Genomic DNA, 26,932 nt, shown 5'->3' with positions numbered 1-26,932 from the left:
GTGTAGGGGCGGCCGCGGACCGGGCAGGCCTAGGCCCAGGGATTCGGATTTTTGCCTCACAGCTCTTGGCAGGAGGCCAGGTCACGGGGCTGGGGGTGTCGCGGGTCTGGTCTGCGTTATTAAAAACTTGGCTCTGAACTCCAAGTCAGGAGTCAAACTCAATGTTTAAAATAGACCGAAGATCGGAGCTGACCGAAGGAGACATGGATGTCCAGAAAGCGCATCCTTACACGTCTGGGAATGCAAACTAACAGCACAACCGGCTCTCCCCAGTACCAGCCCCGCCCTGGCTGACAGCCCCAAGACGCAGCAGCCTGGGTGCTGGACCATGGGCCAGGTGCCTGCGCGGTCCATCCGCTGGTCCCGAGGCGCGGGTTTTCCTGCGTCCGTCCGGCGCGGTGCCTGAGACCTACCCTGCGGGCTTCCTGGCTGGCATCCACGAGGTCCCCCAGTCTGGGACACTCTGGGAGGTTCGGCTGTTTGTCGCGTTACACCTGCAGAGTCCGAGTCCCAGTGGTGCAGAATGAGGACGATCTTGTGGGAACGAAACGTGTCCCTCATCAGGTGCCGCACGGGGTGAGCCTCGTGACAGAGGCTGCCCCAACCCTCTTATCCAGGTGCAGGACGCCGTTCAGGTGGATTCGGAGGCAGGCGAGGAGACAGCTCATCAGGTTCAGCACTGGCGACCTGGGCGTGGAGCAGGGGTGCTGCCCGGGCGGTACGTGACCACCATCGGACAGAGACGGGCTAGCTCTTTTGATGCGGCTCAAGCGAAAGATTCTGGGGCAACCAGTTTGCCGCCCGAGTTTCCAAAGGCACCAAGCCATGGATTTCTGTTCCTTGAGGCAGAGGAATCACCTCACCATTGCTGGGGGAGCAGCCAGGAGACCGGAGGCCACACGGAGCAGTGGGTGGGCCAGTCTCTAGGAGAGGCGTTGGAAAGGGCTTTGTCCTCGAGATAACACAGCATGAAAAATTAAATAAAACCACAATGAGCTACTGCTACACAAATGCTAAAATGACTTTCTAGATAAAAGATTTATTCTTTATTTGAAAGGCAGTGTGATGGAGAGAGGGACAGAAAGGTCTTCCATCTGCTGGTTCACTCCCCAAATGGCCACAATGTCTGGAGCTGAGCCGATCCAGAGTCGGGAGCCAGGAGCTTCGTCCGGATCTCCCACATAGGTGCAGAGACCCAAGGACGTGGACCATCCTCCACTGCTTTCCCAAGCCATAGCAGAGAGCTGGATCGCAAGAGGAGCAGCCTGGACTCAAACCGGTGCTCATGTGGGATGCTGGTGCCGCAGGCGGAGGCTTAGCCTACAATGCCACAGCGCCGGCCCCTAAGATGTCCAAAAGGAGCTGGTGACCAGGCTGGCGTTGTGATGTAAATAAATCTTAAAAAAATCAATTTTAAGTGTACCATATGATGTGCTTTGACAAACATACCTAGGTACTTCAAAAAGTTTGTGGGAAACGCAACTGAAAGTGTATTGTGGTGCAAAATTTGTTTGAACCCATGCCTGGCTCTTTCCATAACGCCTGTTTCCCGTGGACTTTTCTGAAGCCCCCTCCTATGTTCCTGGGTCACTCTTCCAAAGAACATTGCCAGCACCCAGGAGGTTACCTGCCGTGACCCACGCACCCTCGGATCTGTTGTCCCCGGAGCTGAGGTTTGCTGCCGGGGACTTTCCTAAAAGTGGACCTGCACAGTGTGTACCCTTTAACGCCTGGCTTCTTGGCATCTGCAGAACCCACCCTTGCCACACAGCCTCCCCCGTGCCGGGGCATTGGATTTCCTGTCGGGGCTGTCACCAGTCAGGCCGCTTGGAGCACTAACAGTTATCTCTGTCTCGACCTGTGCTTCCGGCTGCAGCGGCCAGCTGTCTGCCAGGGAAACGCCTGGGCCCGCGGTGGGCCTCCGCTTATTTAACTTTCCAAGAAACTGCAAAGGTCAGCCCCGGTGGAGGGGGCAACTCACACCTCTCCCCGCAGCCGCCGAGCGTCCCCGCTGCTCTGCGCCCCCGGCCCCAAATTGGTCCTGTGTGGAGCAGCGGGACTCGAATCGGTGCCCATGTGGGACCCCCCAACATGGATGTATTTTCGTTCATGTAAGTTAGATTCAAATTTACAGAAAAGGTGCTGAGAACAAAGCAAAATGTGGGAGCCGGCGTTGTGGGCTAAGCCACTGCTGGTGGTGCCGGCATCCCGTATCAGACGCCAGTTCAAGTCCTGGCTGCTCCACTTCCCATCCAGTTCCCTGCACCCACTTGGGAAAGCAGTGGAAGATGGCCCACGTGCTCGGGCCCCTGCATCCATGTGGGAGACTGGGAGGGAGCTCTAGGCTCCTGGCTTCAGCCTGGCCCAGCCCCGGCTATTCTGGCCCTTTGGTGGAGTGACCCAGCCGACAGGAACTCTCTCTCTCTTTCTCTCTCTCTCTCTCTCTGTTACTCTGCCTTTCAAATAAACAAATCTTTAAAAAGAAAAATGTGGTGACAGGGCTAGAGGGGCTGAGAGAGGAAAGCCGGGTGGGGGCCCTGCCTGAGGCAGCTGGGTCCCTGGTGCCACTGCCCATCCCACCACAGGCTGGGGGTGGGGCGGGGGCGGGGCAGTCCACCCAGGGTGACATCCGGCTCTGCCTGCTGCTGAGCGGAGGGCGGGTCCTAGGTTACTGGTGGGCGTCTTCCCGCGCCTCCCTGGGTTATGATGAAAGACTTCCAGACTTACCTGTGCTGTGCGAGTCACTCTGCCTCCATCAGCTGCGCAGGTGGCTCCTGAGTGCTTCCCCTGCCCCGTGCCCTTCCCCACTCCCTATCCCTGGCACTCGGGGGCACCTCAGCTTCCATCAGCTCCCCGAGAAAGCCCTCTCCCCTTGACTGGAGATGCCCCCGTCTCTCTCCTGGCCACCTGCATACAGGAGTGTGCATGTCTCTCGCAGGAGGGCACCCAGGTGTGTTTTTCACATGTGTGAGAACCGTGTGCGTCTCCTCTTTCGAAGGCTCAGCACGAGCCTGGAGGATTTTTTTGTTGTTGACTGTGTGGGTCTTTCAAAGTCTCTGCATAAAAACATATATATGTAGGAAATATATTCTTTTTCTGAAATAGGAATTATTATCTTTTTCTGTTATTTATTTATTAAATATTTATTTATTTGAAAGTCAGAGTTACAGAGAGAGAGGGAGAGAGAGAGAATCCTCCATCTGCTGTTCACTCCCCAAATGGCCACAATGGCCAGGGCCTGGGTCACGCTGAAGCCAGGAGCCTGGAACTCCATCCAGATCTCCCACCTGGGTGCAGCAGCCCAAGCCCTTGGACCATCTTCTGCTGCCTTCCCAGGCGCATTAGCAGGGAGCTGGATCAGAAGTGGAGCAACCGGGACTCGAACCAGCGTGCATAGGGGATGCTGGCGGCAGCAGCGGCAGCTTAGCCCACTGCGCACACGGCTGCCCCCTCTCGACCATTTGAAGGCTGCAGGTGCTCTCGCCCCTGGCAGCAGGGTTGCCTGGGTCACCTGGCCCATGCGGATGTTTGGGGAGGGGCAGAAGGAGCCACGACTGGAGTCACCCCAGGTTCTAGGCCTTTACTCTCCCCTCCCCAGAGGGCATGCAGCAGCCCCCCTCCAGCGCGAGCGCCCTTCTCCCAGGGGAAAGCCTCACTTCCGGGATCCCGGAGGTACTTGGGACAAAGGCCCCAGTCACGTGGTGGCCCTAGCTGGCCCTCCTGCTGGGCTCAGGCCTCCAGGCTGAGGTCCGTAGCCCCGCTTCCAGGTGCCCCTGCCTGTTTGGGGGCCTCCCTTTCCTAAGGATGACCCCGCGCCTGGCCGCGATGGCTGGGCTGTGCATGGAAGGTGGGGTGCTGGGGAGGGCCGGTGCGGCTGCATGTGGAGCTGGGCTCAGACTTCAGGCCCCAGGGGGCTGGTGGGCTGACTCCGAGGGACTTTGCCTTGCCTTCTCTGCCTGGCACCATGCCTGTCAGCCTGGGTCAGGTCCCTGGAGGCCCTGAGCCCTGCGATGTGCGTTCCCCCGGGGACCTTCAAATGAGGCTCAACATGAAGCCACAAGGTCAAAGCAAGGAAGGCCAAAAACAAACCAAAACCAAACCAAACAAACAAAAAAACTTCCCTCCTGGCTGCTTGGAAACCTTAAAGAAGCTCCAACACAAACGTGGACGTGTGCACAGTGGACGTGTGCACAGTGGACGTGCACACAGTGGACGCTTCCCTTTCCCTCCAGCGCCTCTGGCGACCCAGTGCGGTCAGCGGGGGGAGGGGGGCGCGGTGTTCATCCTGGTCCCCTAAGCTCCCGGGGGTCCTGTAGCCCTGGCCCCGCCTCCCCTTCTGCACCTGAACTTCCGGGAGCTTTTGTTGAACAAAATAAGGTTTACACCAGCTTCAGGTTTCAGATCCGTTTAAAGGGACGTCTCTTTTCCAGGCACAGGTGGTTATGAAGACGGAAAAGAGCAGTCTTGGAAGAAGATGACAGTGACGGACAGCGAGGCTGGAGACAGGGCTGGCCAGGGCACTGCTGCCGTCCGGACAGCGGGGGCCCCTCCCGGCTACTTCTTTCCCTTCCCTTTGTCCTTCCCTTTATCCTTGTCTTTCCCTTTGTCCTTCTCCGTGTCCTTGCCTTTGTCCTTCTCGGGTTCCTTGCCTTTGTCCTTCTCGGGTTCCTTGGGTTTCTCCTTCCCGGCGTCTTTCGCTGGCTCCGCTTTATCTGCTGGGGGTGGTTCTTGACTCTTTGGCGGGGGAGGAACCAGCACGTTCTTTTTGACTTTCTTGCCTTTGAAGTGTTTTCTCTGGAGACAGATGTCGATAAAAGCAAAAAGTGCAGCCACGCCCATCAGGATCTGCGAAGCAAAACCTCGGGGTTACTTCTGCCGCTGCTCCCCGCTTTTCTGCCGGCCCCCAGCTCCGCAGCAGCCGCGAGCTCACCGGCCTCCGGGTCGGGGTAGACCCCCGACTCAAGCCCTCGGCCGCGGCCTCCTCCCTTCCATCTCCTCCTTCCAGGCCGGCAGTGCCCGAGACCCCATCTTCATGTCAGTGGCTGCCTCGCTGGCAGGGTCGCCCAGCCGCACGTGGCGACTTACCTGCGACCACGAGTTTTTGGTGAGAAGCTGCTCTTCCGTTAAGAAAAGGCGCCCCCAGCCCTCAGCCCCCAGCCCCGGTTCTCCAAGGGGAGCCGAGCCGAAGCCAAGCCAGAGCCCAGGGGGGAAGGACTCACCACGGCGATAAAATAGTGCAGCGGCATGGTCTTGCGGCTCCTCACGGCGTAGACGGCCCCGCCCACGAGGAAGCCACAGGCGAACAGGTCGTTGAGGAGGTCCTGCAAGGGCAGAGAGGGCTTGGCTGCAGCCGAGCCGGCGCGGCCTCCCCAGGGCGCGTTTTCAAACGTCTGCCTGATTTGATACATTTCTCTATATAAATATATGCGAAGATAGAGACCATTCGCTATTTCGTGTGTTTCAGCAACTTACATAAAAGGCATCAAACCTTCTAACACTTGCTTTTCAAACATCAAGTTTCAGGGACGTGCCTATTTTTATTTTTTAAAGATTTATTTTATTCATTTGAAAGAATTAAAGAAAGAGGTAGAGACAGACAGACAGAGAGGTGTTCCATCCTCGGGTTCACTCCTCAAATGGCCGCAACAGCTGGAGCTGAGCTGAGCTGAGCTGATCCAAAGCCAGGAGTCTCTTCCAGGTCTCCCATGTGGGTGCAGGGCCTCCAGGACTTGGGCCAGCCTCCGTTGCTTTCCCAGGGCACTAGCAGGGAGCTGGATCAGAATGTGGAGCAGCTGGGACTTGAACCAGCGCCCCTATGGGATGCCAACCAGCGCCGCAGGCCAGGGCTTTAGCCTGCTGCCCCACAGCGCCAGCCCGCTTCTGCCTTTTTTTTTTTTTTTTTTTTTTTTTTTTTTTTGACAGGCAGAGTGGACAGTGAGAGAGAGAGACAGAGAGAAAGGTCTTCCTTTGCCGTTGGTTCACCCTCCAATGGCCGCCGCAGCCAGCGCGCTGCGGCCGGCGCACCGTGCTGATCCGATGGCAGGAGCCAGGAGCCAGGTGCTTTTCCTGGTCTCCCATGGGGTGCAGGGCCCAAGCACCTGGGCCATCCTCCACTGCACTCCCTGGCCACAGCAGAGAGCTGGCCTGGAAGAGGGGCAACCGGGACAGAATCCGGCACCCCGACCGGGACTAGAACCTGGTGTGCCGGCACCGCTAGGTGGAGGATTAGCCTAGTGAGCCGCGGCGCCGGCCTCGCTTCTGCCTTTTAAATAGCATGTTCTGCTGGGGCTGGAGTTGTGGCTCAGCTGGTTGTGCTGAACTTGGAGTCCCTGCTTCGAGTGCCGGTTTGCGTCCCAGCCGCTGTGCTTCCAATCCAGCTTCCTGCTACCTAGGAAGGCAGTGGAAGTTGTACCCCTGCCACCCACGTGGGAGACCCAGCTGCAGTTCCTGACTCCTGGCTTTGGCCTGGCCCAGATCTGGCTATTGCAGCCATCTGGGGCGTGAACCAACAAGTGGAAGAACTCTCTGACACCAGCCCCCTTGGTTTGTTTTTTAAAATGTTTATGATGTTTAAGGTTGTGCAGTCTTAATTCTGATGGGAGCCATATAGCCTCTCTCTTCCTCCAGTAGTCTTGGGAATATTTATGGAATACTCAACTGTGTTGAATATATATATGGCTCTGTTTCAGAGTTCTTTCTAGTCCTGTATCGGTCTTCTCTGGCTGCCAAAATATAATACTAGAGACTGGGCTGGCTTCAGCATTTCTTTTCTCACAGGTCTAGGGGCTAGAAGTTCAAGATCAAAGTGCTAACAAATTTGGTTTCTGGTGAGGGCTGGCGTCTGCTCATTGTGTCCTCACGTGGTTTTTCCTCTGTGTGTGCACACATGTGCATGCGTGTGTATGTGTGAGTGTGCGTGCATATGGAGACTGGGGGAGAGAGAAGAGGGTGGGGGAGAGGGAGAAGTCTGACGTCATGTTCTTCAGTCTAAGATTTGCTATTTATTTGAAAGGCAGAGCAGCAGAGAGAGGGAGGGAGGGACAGGGGGAGGGAAGGGAGAAAGAAGAGAGAGAGGAGAGAGGGTGAGTTCTAGACATTGGTTCACTCTCCAAATGGCCACAACAGCAGGTATGGACCAGGCCAGAGCCAGGGCCAGGAGCTAGGAGCCAGGAGCTCCATCAGGGTCTCCCAGGTGGGTTGAGGGCCCAAGCACTGGGGGCCAGCCTCTGCTGCTCTCCCAGGCTCATTAGCAGAGAAAGGCTAACCAGATGCTGAGCGGCCCTCTGCACACAGTGCCAGCCCTGGTGACTCTTCTAGGAGGAATACTGATCCTGTCAGGTCAGGGACACGAGCTAGCGCCTTGTTCACTCTTAATTATTTCCTTAGAGGCCCCGTCTCCAAGGACAGCCACATGGGGGTTAGGGACCTGGGATATGAATTTGAAGGGGATGCAACCATTCGTGGGTGACAATTCCATTAGCCTAGTACCGAAGCTTTATAGTAAATCTGGTATCTGCTTGCACAAGTCCGTCCTTGGGATTCTGCTCGTTCTTCCACAAGCATTTCCGAACCCCCTTGTGAAGTTCCGTGAGCAGTCTCTATCAGGTTGGGATATCATTTAATTTCAGATTAATGTGGAATTGAACTGCCATTTCTCTAGCAGTGACCCCTCCCCCCTGGGAGTGGGGTAGCTCTACTTATTCAGGTTGGTCTCTGAGGCCCACTAACAAAGGCCATTTTTCCTTCTGGCACCACCAAGCTCTCCCAGACACGTGGGCTGCCGCTTTCACGGCCTGCGCCGAGCCGGGCCGGGGGTGAGGGACGGCAGGTGCAGAAGCTAACATGCACAGTGTTCTTTTTCTCGTTAAGTGCGCCATGCATGCTGTAGGCATTGGTTGGCTTCCACCCCTGTTCCCCAGCTCCACCGCTGCTGACCGGGAGGGCAGACTGGAGGGGTTTCCTACTCTGCCATGTCCAGCGACAGAATCTCACTGAACCTAGAAGCAAGTCTCCATCACTCTCACTGAATACTTTCCTCCGTTCTCGTAACAACTTTTAACCAATTTATTTACTTGAAAAAGAGAGAGAGAGAGAGAGAGAGAGAGAGAGAGAAAGGGGAGAGGAGAGAAGGATATGTCACATCTGCTGGTTCAGTTCCCCAGTGGTCACAATTGTCACTAAGCTGAGACCAGGACTGGGGCTGGAGCCAGGGAGCTGGAAGTTCAGGCCACGTCTCCCCCTGTGGGCGCCCTAATCACTGTGTCCCAGGGTCGTCTCGCCTTAGGCCGAAGCTGGAGTTAGGAGCTGTGCATTGAACCCAGGCACTCCGATATGGATGTGGGTTAACTGCTAGGCTAAACACTTGCCCCTATTAACAACTGTTTAAAAAAGCTTTTCACAGAGTGCTTGGGTTTGATACCTAGCTTTGGCTCCCGGCTCCAGCTTCCTACACACCCTGGGAGGCGGTGACGTGGGATAAATAGGCAGGCAGGTATCACTGAGCTAGGATCACTGAGCTGGGGATACCTGCAAGCCATCCTCCCATCCCCACCCCCACATGTAATTCTACCCTCCTACTTGTCAATCAAAACACCCCCTTTCCTGGAATGCATCTGGGACCTGGGTTGGGGTGGGGGGAGATGATCAAATACAGACATTGAGCCCCACGTGGAGTTTATGAAGTTGCCATAAAATTCCCAGATGGCTTCATACCTGTAGAGGCCCCACCCCTGCCTCATAAAAGAGGCCAACAACCGGGGTCTCTCTTCCACCGCAGACCACAGCTGGGGGACGGCTGCCTTCTCTGCCTGCCTTCCCCCGGGGCCCCCGTCCCCTCGTGACAGAGATTTCTCTGTGTGGGGCAACACAGGCTCACTTCTGTGTTTGTCTTCACCTCACGAGTGAGATGTGTTATCACCGCGTGCACCTGACAGGTGCCTGCCACTTCCAGTGCCTCTCCGGGTGGGAGGTGCCCAGTAGGCACCTCAGCATGAAGGTTCCTACACAGCCTGCGAGGCGGTGACTGGGATCAAGAGGCAGGCAGCCGGGTAGGATCACCGTGTCTCCAGCACCCCTGTGGATGACCTGCGTGGAGTTCCTGGATCCTGGCTTAGGTCTAGCTCCGTCTTGGCCATTGCGGGCACTTGGGAAACAAACCAGCAGATGAGAGCTCTCTCTGCATCTCAAATTAACACAAAACGTAGCCTGTTCTGTGCTCATAGTGTTTTGTTCTTAGGACCCTTATTTATGCCTCCAATCACTTAAACTTACTAAGATTTTCAGGCAGCTGTTCTGTTATCTCACACTTTCAGGTTTCTAATCCTCCCGCTTGTCATATTGGCTAAAGTCTTATGGGAATTAAAAAACTTTTTTTAAATGTATTTGACAGATAGATAATGTATTTGACAGTTAGATAGTGAGAAAGAGAGACAGAGAGAAAGGTCTTCCTTCCGTTGCTTCACCCCCCAAATGGCCGCTATGGCCGGAACTACGCCGATCCAAAGCCAGGAGCCAGGTGCTTTCTTCTGGTCTCCCACGCGGGTGCAGGTGCCCAAGCACTTGGGCCATTCTTCACTGCCTTCCTGGGCCACAGCAGAGAGCTGGACTGGAAGAGGGGCAACCGGGACTAGAACCCGGTGCCCATATGGGATGCTGGCGCCACAGGTGGAGGATTAACCAAGTGAGCCACGGTGCTGGCCACGGGATTTGTTGTTTTAATCAGGTGTTTCGGGGTGGGTGTTGGAGCACGCAGGTTACGCTCACTGCCTGTGATGCCAGCATGCCGTAAGAGTGCTGCATCGAGTCCTGGAGGCTCCACTTCCAACCTAGCTTCCTGCTAATGCACCTGGGAAAGCAGCCCACACGGGAGACCTGATGGAGTTCCTGGCTCCTGGCTTTGGCCTGGCCTAACCTTGGCCATTGTGGCCATTTGGGGAGTAAACCAGCAGATGGAAAATCTCTTTCTGTGTGTGTAACTCTGCCTTTCAACTAACTAAATAAATCTTTAAAAAATGACCAGGTGTTTCATGGTTTTGAATTTTGAGTCCATTTTTGACAAGGTTTCCTCCACCCATGACCCCACCCCTCTCTGCCCAGAGAAGCTCCTCCTGCTTTGACCGTGACTTTACCATTGTTAGAAGCCCCAGCAGTGGCACCAGAACGTCAACAGGTGTCAGCTCTTGTGCTAAGTCCCAGGAATGAAGGTTTCTAGGCTGCCTAATGGCTTCTTGGTGAAAGGTGGCAAAAATCCAAGAATCCCAGCCCCCGTCAGTACTGCCCCTCCCAGAAGCCCCGCCGGAGTGCAGCTTTGCTTTCTTGGGTTGGGGAAGGGTACGTGTCTTCTCTTTCCACCTTCTCCCTAAGGGTGCTGGCTGTACAAGGGGGTCGCAGCCTCTGCCTCCACCTCGCGCAGCCCATGTCTCAGGGGCCATTCTCAGCCACACTTCACGGCCAAGTCCATTGCTGCGCCTGTTTTCTATTTGTGGCACCTGTGTGTTTCTCTTTGTTTTCCCCAGCCCATTACAGCGATATTGGTAACATTTCCCCGGCAACTTTTAGGCGAGTACAGGAGCAAGATATTCAGGGTTCATTGGCTTTTCATCTTGGAGTCCTTGCTAGGGAACCTGTCCTCTGCCTGCCTTGTCACCTTGTCACCTTGTCATCTGCCTGCCCCTCTTCTTGGTCCTCACCTGCCCTGGACCTGAATAACTATCAACAGGGAGGTGTGGCAGAGCACAGTTAGAGACTCAGGGCCTCCTGACGAAGCTAGAGGTGAAGTGTCTTCCTGCCACTCACAGGAAAAGCTAGGGTGAACCAGGCGGCCACTGCGGGCCTGTTGGTTCCTGTGCAAAGTGAATAAAACCGACAGTAGAGGGCTCTGGAGGCGGGGTGAGTGTGCCATGAATCAGGGGACCTGGGACTCGGGAGCTCGGTGCGTGCACCTGTGACGACACAGGGCACGGGCAGAGAGGCAGCACACACGCCTCACATTCAGTCCCGCAGCGTGAACCATCCCACACGGGGCTGCGACTGCAGAGGCGGGGCCGGGCTCAGGGACCTGCCCAGCTCTGCCTCACTCTGCTGAGGGCGGGACGGGCCTCTGAGGCAAACATTCTTTCTAGCGACAGTCACTGGGAGACCGAAGGCTGCTTTAGCGGGGACTTTTTGCTTTAATTCTCGTTTTTAACTTGCTGAGTTGTGGGGAGACCGATTTTCTTCCTGGAGTTTCTGGAGACCTGATGCCTTTGGCGATCTCCCTAGTCAGACGTGTGCTGGCACAGGGGTGGGGGGAAGGGCTGGCTGCCACACCCCCTTCTTCCCCAGGAGGGAAGCCTCGGACCTTGGTCATGTGACCATTAGGTAGGTGAGGTGCCCTCAGCTCCACCCCAGCAGACTGCTTGTCGCTCCCCCTCTTCGTGGAGGAACGACACTAAACCCTGCCTAGGCTTCCTATCCGAGTCACGGCACCATTATATCGCTCCCCCTCTTCATGGAGGAACGACACAAGACCCTGCGTTGTTCTTTTGTCTGCTCGGCCCTTCCCGGGTTTGCTGCTGGTTCTTCCCGGGTTGGCTACTGTCCCTTCCACCTCCGTGGAAGGGCAGTTCCCCCTGGCCACATTCCCCACTTCCGCAGGGGAGCGGCACACCGCCGGCCGGCTCTCTCGGGGGCTGCACAGGTGTTCCCCTTAGATGTTCCCCTTAGATGTTCCCGGTGCATGCCGTCTCTCTCCTCCTTTATAGTCCTCCTCCGCCAATCCCAACTCGGCTGCCCACACGCCGAGCACGCTGCTCTCCTCCAATCAGGAGCAAGTCCTACAGTTTATTGGTTGAACTGGAGGTAGCTGTGTAGAAGCTGTTTTCTTCTCTCCCAGCGCCATATTGTGGGAGAGCAGGTGCATAGAATAAGTCTTAATTCCAGTAACTTAGTCTAGTCCGGGTTGCTCCCAGTTGCTCCCCACACTGCTAGATGTTTGGGGGGCCTTTGCTGCCCATTCACGCCCTCCCTGACCCAGCTGTCCCTGCAAGCCCCACCCAGAGTGCCTTGGCTTGGGCACAACGTGGGGCGTGGCGGCTGTTTCCCGCTGGTAGTTACGTCCCAGGCGCCCCAGCAGCGAGCCCTCCCCGCCGGCCCTCACTCACAGTGATGGGCCACAGGATGAAGGCCATGTATCTTTGGATGGCAAAGCTGTAGAGGATAATGAAGAAGATGAAGATGGACAGTTCCATGGTGACGATGAGCAGCACGATGGGGTGTACCGCGAGCCCATGGAAGAGTATGAGCGCCGCGACCAGGCAGCCCTGCGGAGAAACACACCTGAGCAGCAGCCAAGGCTTCTGGCCCCCGCCCAAGTGCCCCCAGACCTCTGGAGTCCGCTGCCCGCCCCTGGTGTTGGGCCCGGGCAGAGACACCAGTCCAGCTCACCAGGCTGACGAGCTTGACGAAAGCATGCCCGAAGACCCAGAACTCCTTGTTGCTGTCCTTGAGCTCCCACCGGTAGCGGCGACATCCTTTCCTCGTGCCCACTTCATCCTTGGGCTGCACTGCCATTGGCTTTGGGGCGTCCTTTGGTTTTTCCTCCCCAGGTTTGGGTTGTGCATCACCCCCTGCGGGCGGGGGGGCACCCTCGGGCGGAGGGGGCCCTCCAGTCTTGGACTTAGCTTTGTCAGCCATCCCGGAGCGCGGGACTCCTTAGTTCCTCACGGCCTGCCCAACCTCTGTTGCTGTACTCCGACAGGCCCGGCCCAGGAGAGAGCCTGGTGTCTACCGACCTGCTCAGAGGCCGCGCTGGGCTAACCGCCAGGGGCCGCGAATGCCAACGCCTGCGCCCGCCGCGCGCGTGGCCACCTCGCCGCGCGGGGCAGCGCGGTCCAGCCGCCCACCCACCGCGCAGGAGCCCGGCCTCCGCGTCCAACACGCGGCTCCCAGCCCAATGCTGAGCTCCCTCGCGGGCCTGGCGAGGCCTCGGAAGCGGCCTCCCGCCTCGCAGTACGGTCGGCTGGAACCGTAGGTGGCGTCGGAGCTCCGGGGACGCAGGAGAATGGAAGTCGACTCTACCCAAGGCCACACGAGGAGACAGCAGTGTTCCTGACCGAGCATCCGGGCTTTTAGGGTCTCGGGCAGGCGACCGCAGACGCGCCGGGTCCCCGCTAGCGCTGCGGGGCCTCCCGCCGCGCCGTCCCGCGCTTGTGCCTGGGCAGAGGCGCCCTGACCGTGTGCTTGGACTCCTCGTTGTCCGCCAGGAGCCTTTTTATGTTGTCCCTCGTCTTCTTGGTGATCAGCACCGCATCAATTAAACACAGGGCTGCCGCCACGAGACACAGGGTCTGCAGGACACAGGGCGGCGCGCAGGCAGGGAGGGGTGACTCCGCAGCCCCACGCCGAGCCTCGGCCCCGTCCCCATTCCCCCTAGGCCCTGCGAGTGGCCCCCGGTTCCTTCTGACCTTCCACTCCCCTTTGGTGTTTGCCCAGGTAGCTGCGCGAGCGCATTCGGCCTTGCCCCGAGAAAAGGGCTGGGGATGCGGGTTTGCGGCCGGCAGCGGCCTCGTAGGACGCCCCAAGCGTTGGAGGGAGGGGTCCTGCCCCTGGAGGCCCGAGGTGCAGGCAGGGAGCGGAGAGGGGCTCTCAGCGGGAGAGAAGTCTTGGGTTACGTTTGCGAGGGCAGGAGGGCGTCCTCACGGGCTGTACTAGGACGAGAAGACCTCAGTGCTGGTCTGGGACCTTGGGGGGCCCTTGTGTGGCCAAGACCTCTGCCATTGCTGGGAGAGGGGGCAGAGCTGAAGCTCAAGAGGTTCAAGATGTCCGACTCTGTCAAGGCGAGGGGTCAGGCGCCGGGCTCCAAGAACCCACTTGCAGAGGCGTGAAAGGAAACCCAAGTGTCCTGGCCTTGGAGGGTGGGGAGACCCGGGTAGGGGGTAGGAGAGGAATGTGTGTGGGGGAGCAGAGAAATGTAAGTGGGTGGGGGGGGGGGAGCGATGGCGGTACTGCTGCCCACCAGGCAAGAATCGATGGAGACCAAGGTGAGGAACCCTTGGCAGTGAAAAGCTTGGTTGCTGAATTGGCAGGGAGGGGCCGGGGCCTGTGAGGCCGGGTGCTCCCCAGCAGTCTACAGCTTTTGCCAGCTTTGGGTGCTTCAGTTTACGATCACCTAATCCTGGCTGCTGAATGACCTTGTCCCACGGAGGGCTTGCCCCAGCTAAGGTGTCCCCCACCCCGCTGCAGGGAGTTTGTTCTGTTAATGACAGATGATGGTTTGCCAGTTTCCCTTTCCAAAGTCTTGGAATCCTGAGCTTAGAGAGAGTCCTAGAGGCCTCTACTTACCCCTCCAATAAATAACAAATTCCTTCTGTCCTTTTCTTCCATCACCAAGAGGCCAACTATTAATAGGAACAGAGCCGAAATGATACTGTTGATAAGATCCTGTAATGTAGAAATGAAAACTGTCAACTTCACAAGAACATGTAATTTCATAAAATATTTAGTCACTTACCCAGGTAAGGATGGGTGCCTTTAAAAAACTTTCCCTTTGAGTAAGAGGAACCCTCAGTAGCATAATTCTTATATCTTCCAGACACTTGAGTTTGTCTGCAGAAATAGGTTTAAAGAATGTCATTTTTTAAAAAAGTTGCTAAATTTTCCAGTAAATGTTCCTTAAAAGGCACAAGGAAGTGAGCATGAAAAAAAAAAAAAATTTTTGGGCCGGCGCCGTGGCTCACTTGGTTAATCCTCTGCCTGTGGTGCTGGCATCCCATATGGGCGCCGGGTTCTAGTCCTGGTCGGGGCGCCCGGATTCTGTCTTGGTTGCTCCTCTTCCAGTCCAGCTCTCTGCTGTGGCCCGGGAAGGCAGTGGAGGATGGCCCAAGTGCTTGGGCCCTGCACCCGCATGGGAGGAAGCACCTGGCTCCTGGCTTCGGATCGACGCAGCTCCTGCCGTTGTGGCCATTTTGGGGTTTAACCGACAGAAGGAAGACCTTTCTCTCTGTCTCTCTCACTAACTCTATTTGTCAAATAAATAATAATAAAAAAAAGAAAAAATCAAAAGCCAAAAAACAAAACGAAGCAGTAGTCTAGAGGCCTTGCCCAAAATGGTCCTCCATAAACAGGATTTTCTTGAAGTCCTGTATTAATTAGTGTAAATTATGCACTCTATTCCGTAACACACTTGTTTTAATGTAAAAGTGAAATTTTAGAGGAGCGTGTTACTGACTTAATTCCACTTCCAGATCTGTAAGTAAAACCAGGGCTCTGGAGGTTGGGTTGTCTTTATTCTGTGCGTTCACGTGTCCCAAGAAGCATCAGACCCAGCCGAGCGGCGGGCCTGCACCCCTGGAGTGAATGGAGCCCCACTGACGTCTGTTTTCTCAGACATGGCCAGACTCGTGTCTGCCCGGACATCTAGATTCTTGGTGTCCTCCATTCAGTCGGATCTCAGGGCCAGGCTCTTCACCGGCTAGCCCAGCCTGCTTCTTTGCGGGCTGCAATAAAGGAGGAGGATGAGTGGTGGGGCACAGCCCGAGTGAGCAAAGCTGAGCTTCCACAGCAGGGCAAGAATGACTCCTCGGCTTCAGTGACCAGCGTGAGGGAGGGGCCCACGCCGAGGATGACGTGACCACATCAAGGCTCAGGTACCCAATTTGAAAACTCATTCCCCACGGCCTGACTTGGTAGCAGCAGCCTGTCTGGCACACTGGCCCAAACATGGCAAGCAGCACTGCCAAGCAGGGTGCACAGGTGTAACGGAGCGCCATCGTGTCCAGCGTTTTCCCGTTATCTCACCGAACTCTCACCAAGCAGGCCTCCGAATCAGTATTGCTCTAACCCCCATTTTTCAGAAGACATACTAGAGACTTAGGCTTAGTAAGTTGCTTAAGATTGAGTAATTGCTAAGGAATAAAGGCAGAATTTAACTCACGCTGACTCCCATCGAGGACACCCAGACTAGGAGGAGAGCAGCACCCAGTGCAGCTTGGGAATTTTCTGTGGGATGGGTCTGGGGGCTGTGATGCTGTAAAGCAAATCCGCTGAGGCTGTCTTTGCTGCTGCACTCTGGCACGGCCCTGCTGGAGGCGTGAGCTGGGCGTGTTTTATCACCCTCTGCCGACTTGCTGACTCTCACTATGAGGCTAATGACTGGTCCCCACTGGACTGACCTGAGGATTGAATCCCGTATCTGGTAACGTGCCTCAGAGGACAGTGGGAGGGCACAAAACGGAATTCATGTCTACATAGTTAGATGTGCTTTCTTGCAGACTAAACCACATTCTTCCTGATGAGGTGGGCATGGCATGGCACGTGACTCGCCTCTTGGAAAAGCGCCAGCGTCTACTGTAGGTGACAGCGAACTGTGCGTGGAGGCTCAGAGCAGGGCTGGTGAGAGTTGGAAGTCGGTCCCTGCCAGATTCTGTAGGCCCAGAGCAGACTGAGGCAGCTTTGCAGGAAACTTAGCGCTGGAGGACTCAGAGAAGCTAAGAAGTGGAGTGTAAACTTTTTTTTTTTTTTTTAGATTATTTATTTATTTATTTGACAGGTAGAGTTAGAGAGAGTGAGAGGGAGAGACAGAGAGAAAGGTCTTCCTTCTGTTGGTTCACCCCTAAATGGTTACTATGGCTGGAGCTATGCTGATCTGAAGCCAGGAGCCAAGTGCTTCTCCTGGTCTCCCACGTGAGTGCAGGCACCCAAGCACTTGGGCCATCCTCCACTGCCTTCCTGGGCCACAGCAGAGAGCTGCACTGGAAGAGGAGCGACCAAGACTAGAACCCAGTGCCCATATGGGAATCTGGCGCCGAAGGCGGAGGATTAACCAAGTGGACCACAGCGCCGGCCCCAACTTTTAAAATTAAAAATGAACAAGCTGGCCAGCGCCGAGGCTCAATAGGCTAATCCTCCGCCTGCGGTGCTGGCACACCAGGTTCTAGTCCCAGTGGGGGCACCAGATTCTGTCCTGGTTACCCCTCTTCCAGGGGACTGGAAGACCAGGAGAAGCACCTGGCTCCTGCCTTTGGATCAGCGCAGTGTGCCGGCAGCGGTGGCCATTGGAGGGTGAACCAACGGCAAAAGGAAGACCTTTCTTTCTTTCTTTCTTTCTTTTTTTTTTTTTTTTTGACAGGCAGAGTGGACAGTGAGAGAGAGAGACAGAGAGAAAGGTCTTCCTTTGCCGTTGGTTCACCCTCCAATGGCTGCCGCGGCCGGCGCACCGTGCTGATCCGATGGCAGGAGCCAGGAGCCAGGTGCTTTTCCTGGTCTCCCATGGGGTGCAGGGCCCAAGCACCTGGGCCATCCTCCACTGCACTCCCTGGCCACAGCAGAGAGCTGGCCTGGAAGAGGGGCAACCGGGACAGAATCCGGCGCCCCGACCGGGACTAGAACCCGGTGTGCCGGCACTGCTAGGCGGAGGATTAGCCTGGTGAGCCGCGGCGCCGGCCTTTCTTTTTTTTTTTTTTCCTTTTCTTTGACAGGCAGAGTGGACAGTGAGAGAGACAGAGAGAAAGGTCTTTCTTTTTTCCATTGGTTCACCCTCCAATGGCCGCAGCGGCTAGTGCGCTGCGGCCGGCGCACCGCGCTGATCCGAAGCCAGGAGCCAGGTGCTTCTCCTGGTCTCCCATGGGGTGCAGGGCCCAAGCACTCGGGCCATCCTCCACTGCCTTCCTGGGCCACAGCAGAGCCACAGCGCCGGCCTGCAAAGGAAGACCTTTCTCTCTGTCTCTCTCTCCTTGTCCACTCTGCCTGTTAAAAAAAAAAAAAAAAAAAAAGCTTTGGGGGCCAGCGTTGTGGTGCAGTGGGTTAAGCTGCTGTTTGCTGCATTCTACATCGGAGCTCTGGTTTGAGTCCTGGCTGCTCCACTTCTGATCCAGCTCCCTGCTAATGTGCCTGAGAAGACAGCTGAAGATAACCTGAGCGCGTGGGCCCCTGCACTCATGTGGGAGACCTGGAAGAAGCTCCTGGCTCCTGGCGTTGGGCCGACCCAGCCCTGGACGTTTGTGACTTCCTCTCTGTAACTCTTTTAAATAAATAACTCTTCTTCTTCTTCTTCTTTTTTTTTTTTTTTTTTTTTTTTTTTTTTTTTTTAATTTCTGGGTCATAGCCAAGAAATCTTTGCCTAACTCAAAGGTTCAAAAAAATTTTCTTCTATGATTTCTTCCAGAGGCTTTATATCTTTATATAATATACTTAAGTTTATGATCCATTTTGAGTTACAGATCAAGTTGTATTTATTTATTTGCCTATCTAATTGTTCCAATACTTTGTTGGAAAGGTTCCCCCCCCTCTTTTTTTTAAAAGATTTATTTATTTGTTTGAAAGGCAGAGTTACAGAGACGCAGAGGCAGAGAGAGAGAGAGTCTTCCATCTGCAGGTTCACTCCCCAAATGGCAGCAATGGCCAGAACTGGGCCGATCCGAAGCCAGGATCCAGGAGCCTTTTCCGGGTCTCAAAAGCAGGTGCAGGGGCCCAAGGGCTTGGACCGTCTTCTCCTGCTTTCCCAGGCCACAGTAGAGAGCTCGATCAGAAGTAGAGCAGCCAGGACTTGAACAGGCGCCCATATGGGATGCTGGCACTGCAGACAGCAGCTTTACCTGCTGTGCCTCAGGCTGGCCCATAAATAAGTCTTTAAAAAATGTAAAGACATTGTTGATCATTTCAGAATCATCTCTGCTGTACAGTTTTAGTTTAAAATTTTATTTATTTATTTATTTATTTTTTGACAGGCAGAGTTAGACAGTGAGAGAGACAGAGAGAAAGGTCTTCCTTCTGTCGGTTAAACCCCAAAATGGCCACAACGGCAGGAGCTGCATCGATCCGAAGCCAGGAGCCAGGTGCTTCCTCCTGGTCTCCCATGTGGGTGCAGGGCCCAAGCACTTGAGCCATCCGCCACTGCCTTCCCGGGCCACAGCAGAGAGCCGGACTGGAAGAGGAGCAACTGGGACAGAATCTGGCACCCCAACCGGGACTAGAACCCCGGGGTGCCGGCGCCGCAGGCGGAGGATTAGCCAAGTGAGCTGTGGCGCCTAAGAATTTCTCTGATCATGAGGATCCTTTTTACAATGGAGAAGTGTTTATTTAAAATGTGGGCTGCTCAGAGACAAGAACCGTAGTTCCCACTTTTCTTGAGCACACCGCCGACACTGGAGTGAGGGAGTCAAGCCAGCCCTGGGGATGCAGACAGTGACCCCCGTGGGTGTGCTGAGGGAAGCTGCAGACTCACGCTGAAAAGAAGGGCTCCCCGCCCTGCCCCGTGTCAGGGTGCCTGGCGCCCAGGAGGCCCTGACAAAACACGGTCCCAGGGCCCACAGACCTCACTGGGCCCCTGTGTCTGCAGTCGGTACTCTTTGAAGCTGCGGAGCCCTGATGGGTGCGACTTTCTGCCTCCTTGGTGCCACCCATCACCCTCAGCTGTTTGCCCAACCAGTGTGGGCATAGGGAAATAAGGAACTCTATCCTTGTATGAGCCTTTAAGTTAGAAATCAACGTTTAAAATCAGTACTCCTTATCCAAATCATTAATTATTTACTCGAGAGGCAGAGTTACAGAGAGAGAGACAGAGAGGGAGGTCTTCCATCTGCTGGTTCACTCCCTAAATGGCAGCAATTGCTGGAGCTGGGCTGATCCGAAGCCAGGATACAGGAGCTTCCTCTGGGTCTCCCTTGCAGGTGCAGGGACTCAAGTATGTGGGCCATACTCTAGTGCCTCTCCGGGCAGGGAGCTGGACTGGAAATGGAGCAGCTGGGACTCAAACAAGTGCCCATACGAGATGCCAGTGCTGAGGCTGACGCTTAACCTACTAAACCACAGCACTGGCCCTTATCTTTTTGTTTTTTAGAAAACTTTTATTTAATACATATAAATTTCCAAAGTATAACTTCTGGATTATAGTGGTTCCCCCCCACCCCCACAACCACCATCTCACCTGCAAACCATCCCATCTCCTACTCCCTCTCCCATCCCATTCTTTGTCAAGATTCATTTTTAATTATCTTTATATACAGAAGATCAACTTAGTATATACTAAGTAAAGATTTCAACAGTTTGCACCCACACAGACACACAAAGTATAAAGTACTGTTTGAAGACTAGTTTTACTGTTAATTCTCACAGTATAACACATTAAGGACAGAGATCTTACATGGGTAGTAAGTGCACAGTGACTCCTGTTGTTGATTTAACAATTGACACTCTTATTTATGGCGTCAGTAATCACCCGAGGCTCTTGTCATGAGCTGCCAAGGCTATGGAAGCCTCTTGAGTTAAACTCAGACCTTATTTAGATAAGGCCATAATCAAGTGGAAGTTCTCTCTTCCACTCAGAAAAAAGTACCTCTTTCTTTGATGGCCTGTTCTTTCCACTGGGATCACACTCACATAGATCTATCATTTAGGTCATTTTTTTTTTCAAGTGTCTTGGCTTTCCGTGCCTGAGAAACTCTCATGGGCTTTTTAGCTGGATCCAAATGCCTTAAGGACTGATTCTGAGGCCAGAGTGCTGTTTAGGGCATTTGCCATTCTATGAGTCTGCTGTGTATCCCGCTTCCCATGTTGGATTGTTCTCTCCTTTTTAATTCTATCAATTATTATTAGCAGACACTGGTCTTATTTATGTGATCCCTTTGACACTTAATCCTATCTTTATGATCAATTATGAACTTAAACTGATCACTTTAACTAGCAGATGACCAGCCCCATCTCAATCCTTTATCTCCTGGGAATCAGACAATCTTTCCCAGCCAAAAGGAAGCGGCAGCTAGGAATGCTGGACTCTAGCCTGCGGGCAGGATTTCAAGCACGGGAGATCCCAAAAGCAGTTCCAGTTGGAACAAGCCGTGTGTTCCATGGCCTCCTGTACTCACCCTGTGACCAGGTCCTAAGTGACTCCTGCTCTTTGATGCTCCTATGACTTCAAGGCTACCTACCACCTAAAGTGCTGTCATCGTCGCCTCCTGGCACTGATGTTGTCACTAAGCCAACACATTTCCTCCTGGACAAGCCGTCCCTCTTACCACCATGGGGTAGCTACTTGCCCCTCTGACAGTCAGATACCTGCATGTCCTTCATCTCATGGAATCCGGAATTCCAGGTTAGAAGGAAGGGGCTGGACAGGAGAAGAGGGTGGGATTTGGGTCCCGATTTGATGTTTTGTGTTTTTCAAAAACTTCCATGTTAATTAGATAATCCATCATCTAACTCTGGTTGCTCAACATATGTACCACTAGTTAGTTGAACATCAAAGTAACTGGGCAGCCTTCTTGGTAAGACGAAATTTCTCCTGGGTGCTCTCTAGGCATATCCATCCATGTGCCATGCTGGCCCCTGGCCCACATCCTGGAGGACAGTAGCAAGAAAAAGGCAGCGGCCTGAATCACACTCTAGGCTCCCTGGACCATGCAAAGAAAGGAGGGTGCTCTCACTGACGACAGTCAGAGCCAGGAGGGGTGGCCTCAGCGGGGTTGTTCAAAGGCTTCTAACTCTACAGCTGGGCCTGGAGGCTCATGGGTCATGCTCAGGAGGCCCTAGCTCTTGCCTCTTCCTGGGATAGTTCTTGGACGTCGCCCCTGGTCCCTACAGCAAAGTCTGGTGCCTTGCAGTCCTGCCCACATCTCCAGCAGGGAGGCCTTTACTCAGAGGGCTCTGGTGCACCTGCCCACAGCTCAGTGTTGTGGAGTCCCTACCCCGTCACCAACCTGTCAGGATACCCACTTTACCTCAGTTTAAGAAAGCCATGAGGAAGCAGAAGACACGGAGAGAACATTTATGAGGACATAAAGGTGTAGGCTCACTGAGTTCCCACCTTAAGGGAGGTCTAGAGAGAATGGGGACAGGGAAACCATCACAAGCAATTGTGTATGAAGTCTGGAAAGGCACTGGACTTTGGAATCAAGACAGACCTGGGCTCCAACCCCAGCCTTAATGCACCCACACACAACCATGGCCCCGGGTCTCTTCATCCCGTATTCCTGTTTCCTGAGGGGCGGGACGACGCCTGCTCACTGGTGGCTGTGAGGACTCAGCGTAACGTGGGAGGACTGCCCGACAGTGCCACGTGCTCACGGATGGCTACTTCCCTTTTAGAACACTGCCATGGAGATCTGAGTTTCCCTTTAGCAACCTCTCCATGGTCATAGCTCTCCATAACTAACAGGGTCTTCCTATGTCCAATAAAGCTGCTCATATTTCACTTTGTCTGCTCCTGAGGTCTGGCACTCTGTGGGACAGAGAGAGCTCAGCAGCCTTTTCAGAAAAATCGCTCGTCCATTTGAAGAACATACATTTGGGGTTTAGCTCAATAGCAACCACGCCTACTTTATGCTTAGACAAATGTACATTAACAAGTGGCTGTGGAAGAGGCCTGAACTCTGTGGTAGGAGGGTCCACTGCACAAGACAGATGGCAAAAGCACCCAATGACCTTCTGAGGTCTGAGGGTTGCTTTGCATTTTGGACACCTTGCATTGGCCATTTACATTGCGCCAAGCATTGTGCCATTGGCATCATACACACTTAAATGTTATGGAAAACCCACTAAGCCGTCGGCATCACACTCTCCCTCCTGTGCGTTTCCCAGGTAGGGTAACTGCGTCCACAGGCCACATGGCCCGTAAGGTGGCAGGGCCAGGCACTGGGCCCACATCTGCCTCTGGTAAAACTGGACTGCTCTCTTGCGTGAGAGCTAACGCACCAGCTTCAGGACTTTCTCAGCTGGGAAAGAATGTCCAAGTTTGGAAAGAGCTCCCGAAAGGGGCTCATGCAACGGCCTTTCCTCGATCGTCCAGCACATGGCACACCCTTGAGTACGGACTCTGACTCCCCACAAAGGGTTGACTCCTACCGTCTTTCAGGGTATACGCAGAGGTCTGCGGCCGTCAGGGCGACACCTACATTTGGGGCAGGTGGGGACATTGGTAATGTGTTTGAGAGAGCGTGCTGCTTGGAAAGTCAAGGCCTATGGTTTTTTTTTTTTTTTTTAACAAGCAATGGGTAAGGAATATGCTAATCCACTGAATATACTAATTTAAAGTTTTGTTAGGCCAAGCCGAAAAGCACCACGTGTTCAGAGCAATATGAGATGGGTTTCATAGTCTGGGCAGGAAGCAGGCATGTGCATTGTGCTGTTGGCTGTATACAGCCAGAAGGGTCCCAGGCATCTTTCTGGTACCCGGTCGGTTTCTCTCCTGGGACCAGGGCAACACAGTCACAGCTCAGCTACGTCCTCTGTCTAGAGAGATAGCCCTGCCGTCTTCTGTGAAGGTGAATCCTTACTCTGGGGCTGAGGGCAAAGCTTATATGTGAATTATGAAAATGATCACTTACAAGTAAGGGCCAATGTATGTAAGTCAGCAAGTGTTGAAGGGCTAGCAGATATATTAGAATAAAGAAAATGACGATGCAGGCCTCCAGAATGGTGACTGCGATATAAGACTCAGGGGCACGGGCGCTGAGGAAACAAACTGCTGCTGCCACGATAAGGCTCTGCAACAAAAGAGACAGGATTCGGTTGAACGCACGTGGCGACTTCACAGGAAACATACACTCGTCAGCATGTAAACCTGAATATATTGCAACTGCCAGTATTGCTTTTCACACACATTTTATTGTGAAAAATGTCTCCTATTTTTAAGAAATAATACATGCAAAAATAATAATACTTGCAAAAAATGAAACATGCAAAAATGCATATAAGGACAGAAATTTGTTAACTTCTTTCTTCTCTCCTAATCCAACCCTGTTCTCTCTTAAAGTAACAACTATTAGTTTATATTTTACTCTGGAAATATATGTGTATATATACATATATATAAACATAAATACAAATTAACTTTGACAGGAAGAGAGAGGGCGAGCCTGTTCTCTTTCTCTCTAAACCACTGATGATTATCTCAACATTTCTTGGGAAATGACAGGATTTTCTCCATTGGTCTGAAACCCATCCTCTATTGCATAGTCAGTCCTCACATGTATTTGGGTCTCATTTGAGACTATTCTTCCCCACTAAGTTGCCAATTTCTTCTCCAGTACTTTACTACAAATTATTGCCAATTTGCTTTATATTGTGGTGTTGTTTGGCCTAATCCTCCTCATCTCCCATGGCTGTCCTGGTCAATTTCCCCAAACTTGACCTGCTGGTGTTTTAATTGGAACCTTACTCAACTTACAATTTGTAAAGATCATGAAATATAGTCCTGCTACTTGAGAATGAAGTATGTCTTCTAGTTATTGTAATTTTTAGTAAACATCTTCATATGGGTGTTTTATTTCAGTGACTCTCAGGTATCTGATCATTTTGATTACAGTTGTAAAGAGAAATATTTTCTTATATTGTAAGTGGTTATTTCTCTATAGGAAAGCTTGTAGATTATTTGTTATCTCAATAATGAGTCCCCTACCTACATTATCTTGTATAGTTTCCCAATTATTTTGGGGTTTCTTAATCATACAGTCATTTCAGCTCAAATAAATGATATACAGTGCATCTTTTCAAATGTACTTGCCTCCTTTTCCTAACTGTGATAATTAGTGGCTTCAGAAAAACACTGGGTAGTATTTTGGCTGATGGGCAGCACTTTCCCCTTCATTTAAGTGAGAGTACGTCTGATGTTTAATGAAATATCATGCTGACTTTTGGTTTGAACTGTTTATTTTTTCTTATTTATTTTAAAGATTTATTTGTTTGTAAGTCAGAGTTACAGAGAGAGGGAAATACAGAGAGAGAGAGAGAGAGAGAGAGAGAGAGAGCAAGCTTCCATCTGCTGGTTCATTCTCACAATGGCCCAATGGCCAGGCTGAAGCCAGGAGCCAGGAGCTTCTTCTGGGTTTCCCACACGGGTGCAGGGGCCCAAGCACTTGTGTCCACGGCCCGCTGCTTTCCCCAGGGCATTGGCAGGGAGCTGGATGGGAAGTGCAGGAGCCGAGACATGAACTGCACCTGTATGGGATGCTGGCATTGCAGGCGGCGGCTTTATCTACTGCACCACAAGGCCGGTCCCCTGAAATGTTTATTTTCATAATGTCAATGAAAATGTCTATGTATTCCTATTTTACTCATCTTCCCTTTCTTTCTCCTTTTCCTTTTTGGCAATAAGACATGAATGCTGAATTCTGTCACATTTACCTTGTGTGACATAATCTCACGATTGTTTTCTCTTTGTAATATAGCAGATTATTTTGAGTCTTAATATTGAATCTTTATCTTTCTACCTTGCAGTATATACATTAAAAGTACTGATGAGTATTTTCTGCTAATGTACTAACATTTTGCTTTGGTAGAAATGAGATCTGTATTGCATTTTCTTTTTCTGAACTTGGTTAGATTTTGATATCAGTGCTATAGTACTGACTTTGTAAAAATAGCGCTTTCTCTATTCTGTGACAAAGTTTGAGTAGCATGAGAGCTGCATCCAGGGCTGGCAACATGGAACACAGGTTAAGCCTCTGCCTGTGGTGCTGCTCGAGTCCCGGCAACGCTACTTCCTATCCAGCTCCCTGCTAATAGCTCAAGTGTTTGGGCTCCTGCACCCATGTCGGAGACCCAGAAGAACCTCCTGGCTCTGACTGGCTCAGCTCCAGTCACTGTGGCCATTTGGGGAGTGAATTGGTGGACAGAAGATCTCTGTCTCTCTCTCTGTTCATAACTTTGCCTCGCAAGTAAATAAATAAATAAATCTTAAAATAAAAGTTACATCCCCTAAAAGGATTGAAACAGGTAACCTGTGAAAAAGTCTGGGCCTACCTAATATATTTTTTGTTTTTACATCTTTGTTTATTTTCATCTACTTGAAAGGCAGAGTGACAAAGAGAGCGAGATCTTCCACTCACTCACTCGTTCACTTTCCCAATATCTGTAACAGCAAGGGCTGGGCCAGGCTGACGTCAGGAGCCAGGAACTCCACCAAGATCTCCCACAGGGGCAGCAGGGGTCCAAGCACTTGAGCCATCATCCTCTGCCCCGAGGGTGCATCAGCAGGAAGCTGCATCTGAAGTGGAGCAGCCAGGACTCTAAGCCATTCCCTCTGTCCCAAGTACAGCTTGCCCCACTATGCCATGATGCCTGCCCTGGTACATTTTTGAAAGAGGTTCATTTGACAACACTGTCATCTTCTGTGTTTACATGGTCTGCTTTGATTTTTCTTTATTCTGGGATTAGTTTTGGTTACATATTTTCCTGGAAAAGAAAATACTGCATCCAATGAATCACATCTCTTTGTTTTGCAAAGTGTTCTTGTAGTTCCTTTCTGTTTCTTCAATATTTGTGATTGTTTTCCAACTTTAAATACTCGTCTATGTCCTCTCTTTCTCCCCTTTCCTTCTCCTGATTGCATTAACCAGTGATTTACCAATTTAACAGGGCTTTCAAACGACATCTCTTGTAATGACCAATTTTTTTTGTTTGCTAATTTACAAAATTCTGCTATCGTCATTGTTGTCTTTTTCTCCTTGTGAGAGGAAATCTGAGAAATATTAAAGGAAGAGGAGGCCAAATCTAGCAGTGCGGTTTTGGGGTGAGCGCCTGGCAAAGGTTCGCATGGCGTCCCGGAGGCCACCGGCCAGCGCCGCCCGCGCCCGCCCGGCCAGGTCTCCCGCTTTCTGCTCACCATTCTCAGGATCTTCAGCATTCCAGTGGGCGAGAAGAAGAAGTTCTTGACGCTGTCCCTGAACTTGTGTGGCACTTTGGCTCGGCCCTTCGCACGCTTCTGGATAGCCTTCTTCACCTCTGCCTTCTTGGGTCCCGGGGGCCCAGCGAGCAGCAAGTACATGCTCTCCCTGGGCGTCTTTGACTTTGCAGGGCCCTTACCGGGTCGAGCAGGCGCTGGGGGTGTGGCAGGCACGGAGGTCGCGGAAGGAGCTGAAGGGACCGGATGCACGGCGGAGGAGGGCACCGAATGTGGAGTGTGCTCGGAGGCTTTGTGGTGCACGGCGAATGAGCGCCTGGGCATACCGGAGGCTGCCTCTTT

At 52.9% G+C, this 26,932-nt stretch overlaps 2 protein-coding genes across 3 annotated transcripts; both read right to left on the bottom strand.

Annotated features, from left to right (window-relative positions):
* Window positions 1-4,389: 4,389 nt before the first annotated feature.
* Window positions 4,390-12,816, bottom strand: CMTM2 (CKLF like MARVEL transmembrane domain containing 2). Of its 2 annotated transcripts, none has more exons than XM_002711592.4 (4): window positions 12,424-12,816; window positions 12,141-12,299; window positions 5,220-5,321; window positions 4,390-4,845 (listed from the first exon to the last, which is right to left on the bottom strand). In XM_002711592.4, the coding sequence occupies exons 1-4, from the start codon at window positions 12,670-12,672 to the stop codon at window positions 4,555-4,557; spliced, it is 801 nt and encodes a 266-aa protein (XP_002711638.1). In that variant the 5' UTR covers window positions 12,673-12,816; the 3' UTR covers window positions 4,390-4,554. The 2 variants fall into 2 exon arrangements, with proteins under 2 accessions (XP_002711638.1, XP_008255608.1); XM_008257386.3 differs by having other exon boundaries at window positions 4,390-4,794.
* A 202-nt stretch (window positions 12,817-13,018) lies between these two features.
* CMTM1 (CKLF like MARVEL transmembrane domain containing 1) lies at window positions 13,019-26,766 on the bottom strand. The gene is made up of 4 exons (XM_008257388.4): window positions 26,573-26,766; window positions 23,295-23,453; window positions 14,320-14,418; window positions 13,019-13,325 (listed from the first exon to the last, which is right to left on the bottom strand). The coding sequence occupies exons 1-4, from the start codon at window positions 26,732-26,734 to the stop codon at window positions 13,149-13,151; spliced, it is 597 nt and encodes a 198-aa protein (XP_008255610.4). The 5' UTR covers window positions 26,735-26,766; the 3' UTR covers window positions 13,019-13,148.
* Between the last annotated feature and the right edge of the window lie 166 nt (window positions 26,767-26,932).

This window comes from Oryctolagus cuniculus, chromosome 18 (assembly GCF_964237555.1).
Source record: "Oryctolagus cuniculus chromosome 18, mOryCun1.1, whole genome shotgun sequence".
Taxonomy (NCBI): domain Eukaryota; kingdom Metazoa; phylum Chordata; class Mammalia; order Lagomorpha; family Leporidae; genus Oryctolagus; species Oryctolagus cuniculus.
Note: the sequence above shows the minus strand (reverse complement) of the source record. Positions and strands in the feature narration are given on the sequence as shown.

Bases quoted from the DNA above. Each gene is read 5' to 3' on its own strand.
- CMTM2 (XM_002711592.4), bottom strand. From the start codon at position 12,672: ATGGCTGACAAAGCTAAGTCCAAGACTGGAGGGCCCCCTCCGCCCGAG. The intron at 12,300-12,423 runs GTGAGCTGGACT...GTTTCTCCGCAG, and splicing joins TCGTCAAGCTCGTCAGCCTG to GGCTGCCTGGTCGCGGCGCT. The intron at 4,846-5,219 runs GTGAGTCCTTCC...TTTGCTTCGCAG, and splicing joins TGCACTATTTTATCGCCGTG to ATCCTGATGGGCGTGGCTGC.
- CMTM1 (XM_008257388.4), bottom strand. From the start codon at position 26,734: ATGTACTTGCTGCTCGCTGGGCCCCCGGGACCCAAGAAGGCAGAGGTG. The intron at 23,454-26,572 runs GTGAGCAGAAAG...CTTTTGTTGCAG, and splicing joins TGCTGAAGATCCTGAGAATG to AGCCTTATCGTGGCAGCAGC. The intron at 14,419-23,294 runs GTAAGTGATCAT...TCTACATTACAG, and splicing joins ACATACATTGGCCCTTACTT to GATCTTATCAACAGTATCAT.